Source organism: Prionailurus viverrinus, chromosome B4 (genome assembly GCF_022837055.1).
Source record: "Prionailurus viverrinus isolate Anna chromosome B4, UM_Priviv_1.0, whole genome shotgun sequence".
Lineage (NCBI taxonomy): Eukaryota > Metazoa > Chordata > Mammalia > Carnivora > Felidae > Prionailurus > Prionailurus viverrinus.
In genome coordinates, this window is record NC_062567.1 from 23,348,531 (window position 1) to 23,361,969 (window position 13,439).

Below are 13,439 nucleotides of genomic sequence, written 5' to 3' on the forward strand. Positions count from 1 at the left end.
GTTCATTTCGGAAAAAAGGGGGGAAAAAAAGCAAAAAAACGAAAACAAAAACACTTCACTAGACAGCCATTCCTGTAGGCTGGGCTAATCACTCACCTTTGACTCCATTCCAATGAAAGTAAACTTGAGTTCTGAACTCCTAACTTCTACTGAGAACAAATGACTTTTTTAAAAAGCTGCTACTGGGAATTCGAAGTGTTATCTAACCTCTGTGGATTGTTAGTTGGTAGAAGAAATGTTAGATTCTATCCCTAGACTGTAAGAGTTGTTTGTATGCTAGCCAGGGACATGAACACAACGGTTTCTCTCCGAACAAAATGTACCAAGAGTTATTTTTCATCTGCATTGTGAAGAGAGAGTCATTACTGAAAATGGGGATCACATATAACCTTGGAAAACAATGGCATTATTTGAGTAAGCAGAGACTAGTATTTATAGCTGTGTTAACAAAACGGGTTGAACATACACCACCCCTTTTTTTTCTTTTTACTCTTTATAGAAAAAATGAAATTTAGAAAGTTATTCTGTGGTGTAGAACTACCATACAAATGTGCCATAGCGGCACGTTGTGATTATATACTTATATATAATATATATAATGTACCTAATACATATCCATATGTCTGTGGATAAAACGTATCTAGAACACTCTTTGAAGCTAATAATAGTAAGCTATTATGACTTTTAATATTATTGTTAGGTCTAGAATCAGCTTTCTGTTCTTAGGCATGCATAGCTGATTCCAGCTTATATTTTCGTAATTCCCTTCAAAAGAGTGAAAAGAATTTTGGTCACTGAGTTCATTTCTTAATTTAAATTTCCAAAAGACATTAGCTTTTACTATTTTCTCTTCTCCTTACCGGCCTATGTGTAGGAAAGTAATAACTGAATTATTCATAAGACGCAAGTAAAATTCTATAAAGAAGCAAATTGCTTGAGTCTTCAATTGACTTAAAATTGTTACCTATTCTCTCAACTATGAATATGGCCTTATAATTGACATATTATCCATAAAATAATTTTTACTTTCCACATTGATTCAAACACTCTTGTTCACTTAGTTGAAAAGCCCATGTCTGCTCCAAAACCATTAGATAAAGCGCAGACTTGTTTTTCTTAAAACTAATTTCTGGCCATTTAAAAAGCCTGCCCATTAAACTAATAATAAAAACAAAAGAGCTGAAATCATTGTCTGAAGAATGGATCATACATTCTTACTCTGTGTTTGAAACAAAAAAAGTAGATATCCTGGAATGATGAAAGTCACAATGAATTCAATAAAATACAAGTACCATAGTTCACACCCTTTGGGTTGAAAGTAAAAGAACCTTAAGTAAAAAGGGGAACTTACAGGGGCACCTGGGTGGCTCAGTCAGTTAGGCATCTGACTTCAGCTCAGGTGATGATCTCACTGCTTGTGGGTTTAAGCCCCTTGTCGAGCTCTGTGCTGATAGTTTAGAGCCTGGAGCCTGCTTCGGATTCTGTGTCTCCCTCTCTCTCTGCCCCTCCCCCACCTCACTCTGTCTCTCTCTCTCTCCCTCAAAAATAAATAATTTTTTTTAAAAAGGGGGGGAAGGGGACTTACCAAGGTGCCTGAGTTAACCTTAATATGGAACCTAAGGACCCGAAGTGACACCGTGTGACTGTGAATCCATTTGGACTTACATCTTTGTCATTTTTCTCTTTCTTTGCACACAGGTGGATTCGGAATTTGTATGTCTCCTGTGAATTGGCCTCTACAGATTGACCAGCATCTCTGGCCAAAGATGGAGGAGAGAAAACTTAATTGGCCCAACTGGGATCATGTGACTACCTACGGCTAGAGGGACAGAGGCCCCTGGTCTGGCTGCCAATGCCCACTACAGAGAAATCGGATATTCTTTGAAAGGCACTCAGAAAGTGTTCACTACAATAGAACTTTCATCAACACATCCCCCAGACTGCCTTCCATTAAACAAGTATTTATTTGCATTACAGGTAAATCTAGTTATTTCCTGGTGCATCTCTGCCCACTCCTTGCTTCACATTTTATGCTCCAACAACAAAGAATTGCTCGCAGTCCCAACTCCCTATCCCCTACTTACCACCTATATCCCCCAATGCAATCAATAAATTTCATGCCTAAGTTCCCATGGTCCTCTATGCTTGTAATGGTCTCCTTGCAACTCTCTTTGTTCTTTAGGAGTCATGCCTGATGTCACTGCTTACAACAGACCTCGTGGACTTCTTTACCTTCCTGTCTAGTTATCTCTTCTTTCTTTATGCAGCATAACATTGTGCACATAAATCTCTATCATCGCCCCACTCCATTGTTAGTGATTTACTGTTTAGGTTCTGACATCTTTATAACCCCAAACACTGTGCCTGGCCTATAGTGGGCGCTTCAAGATAGTTGAATGAATATACTCTAAAAGCTTCCTTTTAGCTAATGATGGACTCTTCTAGAGTTAAAAAAGAGTGTGTCCTTACATGAAAAGTACTGTCTCATGAACCCCTTAGAACTGTTAACTTGTCAAAGAAGCAGATGTCAGGAAGTTCTAATCAGACTCCTCCTCAGGAGCAAGGGTCAACCCACCATTTGAGAAATGCCTGCAGGTTACCTGGTGCTCCAGCCAGGGTAATTTCCCCCTAAAACTTCTCCCATCTTTTTTAGATGCAATTTTGATCTAGTGAAGTAATGGACAGCGCATCAACTTATGAAATTATTTTATTTTTTCTGCATATAAACATTATTTTTTTAATGGCAATTTCATTAACTGTATCCTGTATCCTCTGTGAACTTTCAATAAGTTTAATTTACAAGGTTCACCTTGATTTTCGGTCCTCCAGACATGTACATTTTTTTCTTAGTCTTAAAGGTCATTTCTGTACAATAGTCCCAAAGGGTTTGACTTTACATTTCCCACCTTAGAATTAAATGCTTTTTTCCTTCTCCCCCTCCCCCCGCTGCCTTGACATTTTTATCAGGTAGGGAAATGTTGGCTGATCCTAAAAGGAAATTTCGCAAATGGTTGACTTGTTAATCTCAGGTTATGGGAGGAAGGGATACAAGAGCATTCCCTCGGATCAAGAGTTTTAAGTTGAATTTCACCTCCTAAAAACCAAACCAAAACAAAACAAACCAACAAAAACAAACCAAACAAACAAAAAAACAGCACAACCTCCAGGAACGCCTTTGGGTACGTTGGAGCCGACAGCCCTGCAAGTCCTAATAAATGAATTAGTATCTCAGAAAGGAGATCACTGCGGGACTGATATTGATCAGAGTCAGCCGGTGTGTTTGCCTGCGATTGTTTGGGGGGTGGTTAATTGAGTGTCAGTCTCGGCCAGTGTCGTCTCGCTGGCGCCGGGTGCTTTTGGATTTGCTAATTTTCGTTAAGTGTCTCTAGCCGGCTACTCGTCCCCTGTCTACCCAGGAGAACTTAGCGGCTCCCACTGATCAACAGTCTGTCTGTCTGGGCTTTATTGATCACAGGGCAGGCGGCTCGAGGCGGATGCGCTGAGAGGGAGGGCGGCTGGGGGAAGGCAGAAAGCAGACCCTAGCGCCCGCCGCCCCCCTTTCGGGCTCCCGACGGAACCCCCTCCTTGGCCACACGCAAGCCAGGAGGGTTGGGCAGGGGCGCCTTGGCCGTCGGCGCACGCCGGGGGACCGCCACTTGTCCTTGGGGTTCCTAAAGCGCGCAGCGTGGCCCGGGAGGGCTTTCGCAGGCGGCCGCGCGGTCTCTCGCGCGTTTCGAGGGCAACAAAAAAGAAGCCGGCCCAAGGCTGAGTTGTGAGGGTCTCGGTGTCGAGTGCCAGAGACAGACCCGGAGGCCGGGATCGACCCCGCGCCTCCAGAAGGTCACGGACGCGCAGGCATCCGCGAGGGGGAGCGCGGGAGACGGCAGCCTCCCAGCCCGCGGCCCCAGACGCCGGCGCCGCCAGGAGCCGCGGGGCAGGTCCCTCCTGGCCCCCCTCTGGGCCCGCCTCCTGGCCGCAGGGATGATTGACTGGAGCCTGGCGGCCAATCGGACGGCGCTGGCGCTGCCGGGGCGGGGCCGGGGGGCGGGGCCGGGGGCGGGGCAGTGTCTGCCCGGCTCCCGGCGCGGGGCGCTATTTACGGCGCGGATCCGGGCCGGCTGAGGCGGGCGCAGGCTGGAGCTCGCGGCTGGCTGTCTCTGCGTGCGCTCGGGGAGCTTCTCCCCTCGCGGAGTGCCCCGCCAACGCGGATCGAGGCCGGTAGCTCACGCGGGACTGCAGCGCCGAGCGGAGCGGAGGAGCCGCTGGCTGCGGGGTCGGGTCGCGAAAGTCGTCTGGGCTCCTCCGCGCCCCCTCCAGCCGCGCTCCATGCTCCGGCCGCGGCCGGGCCCCTCGCCCTGTCGCTGACGGCGCCCGCCGCCCCGGGCAGCACCCATGCACTGCGCGCTCCGGGAGTCGTAGGCTGCAGTTGCGCCGCGGCTCCGGGAGCCGGCGGGGGCGCCGCGGCCGTGGGGGGCGTCAATGGATCGCCATTCCAGCTACATCTTCATCTGGCTGCAGCTCGAACTCTGCGCCATGGCCGTGCTGCTCACCAAAGGTGGGTGCCCGCCGGCCGGCCCGGGGCGCGGGCTCCCCTGGGAGGGGCGCGCGGGGGTCCCGGGCGGCCGCCGCCGCGGGCCTTTGAAGGCGGCTGCCAAGGCTTTGTTAGCGGCGGGCGAGGTTTCCTCCCGCGCTGGAGCCCGCAGGTCGCGACAAGTTGCCTGTTCTTAGAAGTCGCGGCGGTGGCTTCGCGGCCGCCCCCTCGGGTGTCCCGGGCGCGGCGCGTGGAGGTGGAGTCAGACCTCAGGGCAAGTGCTTGTCACAATGTTTTTGGAAGTCCGTCCGTAGCGAACTTCTGAACGTCTGCAGCCGGGGAACGGGGCGGTGGAGTGCGCTGGGCCGCCGCCTCCCTGCGCACCCCGCGGGCGGGGGTGGCCGGGCGGCACCGCGCTGGAGTGTGGGGGTGTCCCCGCACGTCTCCACGTGCGGCCCTGTCCGCCACTGTGGCTTTGTGTGTGTGTCTTTGTGAGCCAGCGAGTGTGCGTGACTCCCCGTGCGAGAGTAGGTGCTCGAAGTGTGTGTCTCTGTGCAGGAGTGTGTGCTGTGTGGCTTCGCGGTGGCTGGGACGAGTAGGCTCTGTCAGCGGTCCCACTTACCGCTCACCTCGTATTTTACACACTACCAAAAAAAGAAAGAAAGAAAAAGGAAAAGAAAAGAAAGAAAAAGAGGCACAGGTCAGGGTCTTTATTTCCCCCTGCAGGCTTTCGCCTTTCAGGTCGAAATAACCAGAACTCCTAGATTTCAACGTTACCCTCCCCTCACCGCCCCCCCCCCCCCCACTCCATGAACTCTACCTACTGTTGTGTGAACAGATAATTTTTTTTTTTAACTGGGAAGCGTTATTTCGCTTTTGCACCACCCCCTTTCTCTAATTGCCATGTAGCAGGCATGAGGTTAAAGGATAAGCTAGCCCAGCAAGGATGATGTGCTACAGTATTTATTTATTTTGGAAGGAAGGGTGTAATTAACCCTAAATAACAGCCCTGGTAGCCTGCAGAGGGGAGCCTCCTGGCCCTATCAAAGGCCGGCAGAACAGGGAGGGACTGAGGCTGACATGAAGTCACAGATACCGAAACTATGTGCCTGATAATGATATAATTAGGGGATCAGAGATTTCTGACTGCTGCGGACTTCAAAAGCTTTAAAAGAAGCCAGCAGTCTCTCCTGTAGCCATCTTGACTAAAGCAGACATTTTTGTGTAATCACTACATACAGTAACAAGAAAGGGGGGGGGAACAGAAGAGCATTGTTCACTGTTTTCAAATACCAGTCCCCTTTTTGGGCCTTTCGCATGCCACAGGAAGAAACTTTATGAAACGACAGAAATATAGTTTTAATACAGTAATACAAAAGTCCATTCAACTTGTTCAAATGTGGCTCCAATTAAAAAAAAAAAGTTGTTAGAACTTTCGTAGTTACCTGTCAAAATTTTATTAGACTGTTTTAGGTCATGGCAAATATAGCATTTTAAATAGGCTCTCATAAACATTTAACTTTTTTTTTTCTTTTTCTGTGCTAGGAGTGAGGTGACTAGGGTCAGAATGGACTTTTCATCTGTTTTATTTCTACTTTAAATCTATACATGGAATTTGTTAGACGAGGGATATGTAGTCCTCCCCACCTAGGAGTGGTGACCTTTATGCAAAACATCAGGATTGGAAAGAGGAGACAAAAACCCAGCCAAAGCAGGGTTCCAGCCCCAAGGTCTTCCCTTGGGCCCAGACCCAGGACAGGGAGCGCAGATTTAGGATAGGAGAAAGACCTCCAGCTTTGGACGGTTAAAAACTCCCCATTGCCAAAGATCTGTGTTTAGCTGGCAGGTTTTGTTTTTTTGTTGTTTTGTTTTTTTTTTAAGAACCGAAGCATTAGCAGCCTCTGGTGAAAACTGAGCACACCATACGGTGGCCTGGAATCTGGACAGATAATTAAATGAGACACCTTACTCAGGCATTCACATTCAGGGAGAGGAGGAGGAAGAAAGGAGAGGGTAGGAAGAGGTCTATAAAGCCACAGTCCCTGGTGTTTAATTTCAGAGCACAGGTTTCAGTAACTAGACAGAACTTCAGATTGGGAAGCCGGGAAGGGGTAGTGTGCCTAAGTTCCGTTCTAGAGCTTTAGTTGTGGCATACGACAGTGACCTGAGTCCACTGTCAGATATGGTAGTAGGGATAGCTCGGAGACCCAGATTATTTCAACTAGAAATTGATGCTAAAAGCCTCAGGGCGTGCATGCAGCAAAATGTTACTAGTGACTTGCAACTCCCCAAATAAGTTTTATAAAGGAAACTTTTAATCACTTCCTGGAGAAAAATTTGAGGTTTCCTTAAGGATTTTTCATTCAACCAGGGGAGGATTTTCAGTTTCAACGTTTCCCCTTTTAGATCCCATGTTGAATTACATGTAAAACTGGGGAGTTAAGGGGCGGAGAAATTAGCTTTGCCTTTTTTTTTTTTTTTTAATACCCGCCACCCCTCCTCCCGCTCCCCCCCCCTCCGCCCCCAGTTTTATGACTTTCCATTTGGGCTGAAAGAAATTGACTTTGGCAAGCAAACCACTAATTGTAAACTGCCTAGTTCCTGTTTTACAATATACTGACTAAAAGCTCCTCTGCATGAAAAGATCTTTATAGGCAAAGTTTGCCTTTTCTAGAGAGGTTGCAAATAGCTGCCCAGTTTCATAGTTTTAAAACCTCCTGACCGGAGCAATTTCTAGATTGTTGTGTTTCTAGTTAATAACTTTATAAGGTGTTAGCTAAAGCTCTTAAATCTTGGCACAGCCCTTTAAGGTAGTAAACAATTCAGTAGTTCCGATCAAATATTTATACTGACAAAATCAAAAAGCCTAGCATTTTTATGTTGTATGGTCACGTAGGATTAAGATGAATAAACAGTGTAATTTACCTTACGGTAGAAATTATCGTGATGATTGTTTGCCTTCAAAACCAACAGTAGTATTTTTAATTCCTTGCTAACTCATCAGACGTGGCTGAACTCTGATACTCTGCAATTGGGATTAATACATTTCTAAAATTACATTGAACTGGATTGAAACTTAAGCACCTAGGGCTTTTCCAGTCTACCGGGGACTGCCATTGTAGGCGCTCAGCTGAATATTCTAAAAGTTAGTGCCTTTGATCTTGGCGATTTAGCAGTTGCTTAGGGGGATGCATTATCTGCCCCCTGGAGGAGTGTGACGTAATTTCTCGTTGTTTTCAGGTGAAATCAGATGCTATTGTGATGCTGCCCACTGCGTGGCCACTGGCTATATGTGTAAATCTGAGCTGAGCGCCTGCTTCTCGAGACTTCTCGATCCCCAGAACACAAATTCCCCGCTCACCCATGGCTGCCTGGACTCTCTCGCGAGCACAGCGGACGTCTGCCAAGCCAAACAGGCACGGAACCACTCTGGCACCACCATGCCCACGCTGGGATGCTGTCATGAAGATATGTGCAATTACAGAGGGCTGCAGGATGTCCTGGCTCCTCCCAAGGGGGAGGCCTCAGGTAGGTGGAAGCCCTTTCTAACCAGAACGCTTGCCTGATCTACCGGCTTGTGGCAGCCGCGACTTGGTGTGCCTGCTGTTGATTTTGCTGTGAATGTAATTAGAGACACCGGAGGGAGAGGCATGGCTGGGTGCAAAGATGCATCTCTGTTGAGTCGCTTTTATGTCTGCCTGAGCATTAGATGTCTGTCTACATGATAGGCTTTGCCTGGTTTTGCTACACGTTCAAGACCTCAGAAGACCATTGCTCTTCAGTAACGACAGTCTCTAAACACCTGTTTTTTGTAAGCCTCTGGGCATCGTGTTTGCAACATTCATTTTCTGAAAGTTGCCGAGGTCACTGTAAGCTTCTTTTAGATGGGGTGCGTCGTGCCAGACGGATAGATGATCGTAAGTGTCCAGTCCACAGGAGGGGTTAACACAGTCTCCTCGTTCCTTGTACTCCCTCAGGACCAGGAAACCGGTATCGGCACGACGGGAGCAGGAACCTCATCACCAAAGTGCAGGAGCTGACCTCTTCCAAAGAGTTGTGGTTCCGGGCAGCGGTGATCGCTGTTCCCATCGCCGGCGGCCTGATTTTAGTGTTGCTTATCATGTTAGCCTTGAGGATGCTTCGAAGCGAGAACAAGAGACTGCAGGACCAGCGGCAGCAGATGCTGTCGCGTTTGCATTACAGCTTTCACGGACACCATTCCAAAAAGGGGCAGGTGGCAAAGTTGGACTTGGAATGCATGGTGCCCGTGAGCGGGCACGAGAATTGCTGCCTGACCTGTGACAAACTGAGGCAGGCGGACCTCAGCAACGACAAGATCCTCTCGCTCGTTCACTGGGGCATGTACAGCGGGCACGGGAAGCTGGAGTTCGTATGACAGGGCCTCATCCGCACCCAAGTTCTCGGACGCTTTGAAGGCCTTGAGTTCTGCTGGACAGGAGCACTTTATCTGAAGAAAAACAAACTCACGTCATCATCTGGGAGAGACCAAACGACCTCTGCGGACAGAATCTTGGATATTTCTTCTGAAGGATTATTTGCACAGACTTGAAGGCAGTCAGATGTATTCTTTGCTTTAAAATTAGAAAAAGCAAAGAGAGGACTGTGCACTCACTGTTACCAGGGTTATTTGCATCTGCGCGAGCTGGAATCGAGCACCTAAATAAACTGACATGTGCTCTGTGTCAGCTCCGACGTCCTGATTTATTGTAAAGATTTAAAAAATATATCTATATTTTTTGTCTGAAATTTAGCCGTGTCTTGTCATAAATTAAAAACAAACTAAGTGGGAAGTGTAAGAAACGACACGTTCATTCCACAAACGAAGATCTGTTGTTGATTCTACTGTTGTTGATTCTGATAAGGTCTCCACTCTAGGATTGGGCTTGACTTTTATTTTTTGTTTTGAAACAAGACCAAGATCTTGTTCATTCTTACTTGTGTATTTGTACTTTTCTCACAGCGTGGAAAATTTCCAAATGTCTACTGCCCATCGTTCAGTGTCTCACACCCCCCCCCCCCCCCGTTTTTTGTTAGGACAGTTCTGGTTTTTAGCTTTCATCTGCGAGAAATCTTAGACTTATTTATACCAGGTCAGATATGATGGATCACTATCTGGAGTTGCCTTAGCAAAGGTAATATTTCTCAGCTTACTCCAGATGCTCTGGAATGCTTCTTTTTAAAATGTGTCTACCTCCAACCCCAAAAGGAAAGCCAGACCAAACCCACTAAAGGAAACTTCTTCTCTAGTTCAAGTTAGTCATTGGCTCCTTTTGCTGTTGATTAATTTATCGGTTAACTTTGTGTCAAATCACGTTAAATATTGTGGACCCCAAATTAGCCAAACTTGATTGTATCATGCTCCTAGTTTGCAAACCTTCCTTCAACACAGTGTTATGCTAACTTGTTTTTTTTTTTTTTTTTTTAACCTCTCAATGTTTAGAAAGGGTTTCAGCAGTGAACGTTATTTGTATCAATTGAGATTTAAAGAACACACAGTACCACTGGGACCCCCTGCCCCTGACATTGACTTCAGCCACTGATAGACTGTGTTTCCATTCCTGTAGGACTTTTCTGTCTGGCAACACTTCTCAGGCTGAATTTAAACCCATGCTCCATTTGCATATTTTTCCCCCAAATAGGTCTTTGTTATCTTACACGTGAGAAGAATTTGCCACGTAGGATTTTTTTTTTCCTCGATTCTTTTGTATATTTGAAACTTGTGCTAAAAATTAACCTATAGTCTGCATATTTGAGTATGGGGTTGTCTTTGATACGTGTTAAGGGATTCTTTGTGTGTGTGCGTATTTGGGGGAATATTTTATGATCAGCATAATTTGGATCCCTGAAGACAGATGCAGTAGCCACGTTCATGGAAGAATCTGAGTTGCAATGACTAGTCTAAAAACAATAACCTAGATTATTTAATAATTGGTAGACCACAGCCCCATACAAAGTAGGCTATGGAATAAATACACATTTTAATAAATGACAGCATTCGTATTGTGCTTTTTGAGAATTACGGTTCTTGCATGCGTGGTTTACAGTTTATAAAATGGGTTAAGTTTTAGGAGTGGCACTTCTTGAGGGAGCCGCAGAATTGTGGGGCCTAACTATGCACACCTGTCTAGGGAAGAGACTTCACTGAAGTTGCCAGTCGTTGGGGTTTCTACCCTCACCTGCACTTGTAGCTCCAGATCAAATTACAGGAGCTTCGCAGCTTGAAAATGAAGACTTCCCGCTCCTTTGCCATTCTCCTTTCATGCACAGCATCCTACGAGCTCGGTGATTCTTCCGGGTAGGCAGTGTTTGTATTAGCTCTGTGTAGTTAGTTTTCCCCTGCTGGCCCTGCTGTTATTCTCTATTCACCTCATTTCTTCCAAGTACCAGTTAACCAGGAACTCGGCAATTCCTTAAATAAGGCAACGAAGGATTTCAAGTCCTGTGTTGGGGGTGCCTGGCTGGCTTAGTTGGTAGGGCATACGATTCCGGATCTCGGGGTTGCGGGCATCGGGTGTAGAGATTACTTAGAAAGAAATCTTTAAAAAAAAAGAATAAAAAATAGTCTTGTATTTTGAAACGCTTGGAAACCAGGAAACTCCATCCTCCAGGAAGGGCCTGGGTCTCGGCTGGTGCTGTGATCACATTTTGTGGAAGGTGAACGTCGAATGTCTCCACTTCCGTGTTCTGTGTTCGCTGACCTGCCTCTTGTTCCTTCTGTAAACTCACGAGGCGGTTGACACCTCCCCGTTCAGTGGGGTGGTGGCCCTGTGCCCCCCCCCACCCCCCAGCCCCCGCCCTCGTGGGCAGACTGGATGTCCCGGGTGCTAAGGTGCTAGCCGCATAAGAGACTGGCCCTGTGTCTCTTCCTCATTACAAGCCCTTTCCCCTTCACGGTTAGTATTCATAAATACTAAATGAGATATTTATTCACTTGTATTTGCACATGCCCTCGCCACCAGTCTTAAAAGTCAGATCTGGGCAGAACTTGGCCTTTCGACGAAAATATTACAGGCTTCTCAACTTTGATTTTTACCAAGAACTAAATATAGGTGCCCCTTTTGCTTTCCTCTGAGAGGGTGGAAGTTGCCAGGCGCGGAGATAAAGGGCCCTTCATGAAATAACTACCTACCTGATTCGGTGATGTAAGAAAGGTGATGACTGGTGTGTTGGTTTTTCCCTCATAGAGATGTTTACTGTTACTCTGAGGTGACAGTACAAGGCCGGGCTGACCAGGAACAGCCCTTGTTTAATATTGACACAGAACTCCCCCCAAAAGTAATATTTTTTCCAAGTGGAAATTTGCCCAAACCGGAGACAAATGGGACCAAATTTGCCACGATGTTTATATACCTACACCCCTTACGTTCTACCCCTTTGGAAAAAATGGATCCGTACAAGGTTCTGTCTTTTATGTTCTTCCCCCCCTCCCCCTTATTTTGAATGGTTCAGAGGCTTCCTAGAAATTGACTGGGGTGTCTCTAATTTCTGCTGAACTGATTTTATTAAAAACACTGCACCATAGGGGGTTTGACCTTCTAAAATACCAAACATGTCTGCTTTAGAAAATCACAAAGCTCTCCTCTGAAGAGCTCGTAAATCTGGTTTCAATATGGGTTGATTATAGGCTAAAAGCTTGAAAGCAGTGACATCTAGTATCATGAGTCTGGAACTAGCCTTTTTGGGGCCAGGACAGATTTTTTTCCTTATAACCTCTAATTGGTCCTCTTCTCTGTCTCGGCCCGAATAACGTTAAGCCTCTGAAAGTTACACGGAACGATGAGGCCCAACTCATACAGGACAGTAGTGGTCAAGTGCACTTTGGAGTCTCACAGCCTGGGTTCCAGTGCTGCCATTGCCTCTACCAGCTGTGTGAACTTGGGCAAATTACTTAAACTCTCTGAGTACTCAGTTTTGTTACCCATAAAATGGGGGCGATAATCTCTATAAGATTATTGTATGGAGGTATAGTAATTTCTATTAATACACGTGAGGGTCTTGGGTGAACCAGAGTGGCCCAACAGAATATTCCTCAACATTTGAGAGCTATTGCCTTTCCAGTGGCTATTTACCTGACTGTAGTATTTTGGATCGTGCATACTCGAGATGAACTGCAGAATGCATATAGCATTTTTAGTATTTGTTTTTAATTTATTGCTTTTAGCCTCATCTACTAATGAGATATATAATTGTTTCCTTTTGGGTTAATCTGGTGGCTACTGATAACATTTTGGTTTTATGTACCTATTTGGGGTTGTTTTGGTTTGTTGTTTTTGGTAGTTGACAGAATGAAGTGCTGGAATTTCAGCTGCTCCTGGTGGTTAATCCAGTGAGAAAGTCAAGGGAGTCAGTCACGTGGACAACAGATACTGTTCCAGAATCACTTGACCAGATTGTGTCTGATTGATACACTCTAAACAAGTACCGCCATCAATTATAATTTGCCTCATAAAGGCTCCAAACAAAATACAAATAGTTCCACAACAGGTTTTTAGAACTGTGTGAACGTCTATTTTGGGGGGGTGGGGTGGGGAAGGGTGTCCTAGTTAGTGAAAAATGCAGTTCATTTCCCTAGGTGAAATTAATTTAGTCAGTGACTCTGTGGGTCACAAGTGTAATGGAAAAAAGGACTGTTTTAGACACCAACTCACTCTTCTTCCCTCTCTTCATTCTGTCAATGTTGTCCTCACTCGGCTGATTTAAGAAGGCAGGCCATTGATCTCAGAATTTGAGATCCAGTGAAGTAACAAAATTAAACGCGCTTTCAAAATTTGACAACTCTTTCTTTGGAGTACAGTTTTCGACCCTGAACATGTCCTGGCTAGTCGGCTAATGCTGTAGCCCATTTTGGGGTGTGATGGCGTAATTCACCTGTCTGCCATTCTGGAAA

General features: G+C 46.2%; 1 protein-coding gene across 1 annotated transcript; it reads left to right on the forward strand.

The window, feature by feature from the left end:
* Positions 1-4,108: 4,108 nt before the first annotated feature.
* On the forward strand, positions 4,109-10,538 carry BAMBI (BMP and activin membrane bound inhibitor). Its single transcript, XM_047868414.1, has 3 exons — positions 4,109-4,555; positions 7,772-8,059; positions 8,509-10,538. Exons 1-3 carry the CDS (start codon positions 4,480-4,482, stop codon positions 8,925-8,927), a joined length of 783 nt encoding a protein of 260 aa, XP_047724370.1. The 5' UTR covers positions 4,109-4,479; the 3' UTR covers positions 8,928-10,538.
* The last annotated feature ends 2,901 nt before the right edge of the window (positions 10,539-13,439 follow it).

Bases quoted from the DNA above. Each gene is read 5' to 3' on its own strand.
- BAMBI (XM_047868414.1), top strand. From the start codon at position 4,480: ATGGATCGCCATTCCAGCTACATCTTCATCTGGCTGCAGCTCGAACTC. The intron at 4,556-7,771 runs GTGGGTGCCCGC...CGTTGTTTTCAG, and splicing joins GGCCGTGCTGCTCACCAAAG to GTGAAATCAGATGCTATTGT. The intron at 8,060-8,508 runs GTAGGTGGAAGC...GTACTCCCTCAG, and splicing joins TCCCAAGGGGGAGGCCTCAG to GACCAGGAAACCGGTATCGG.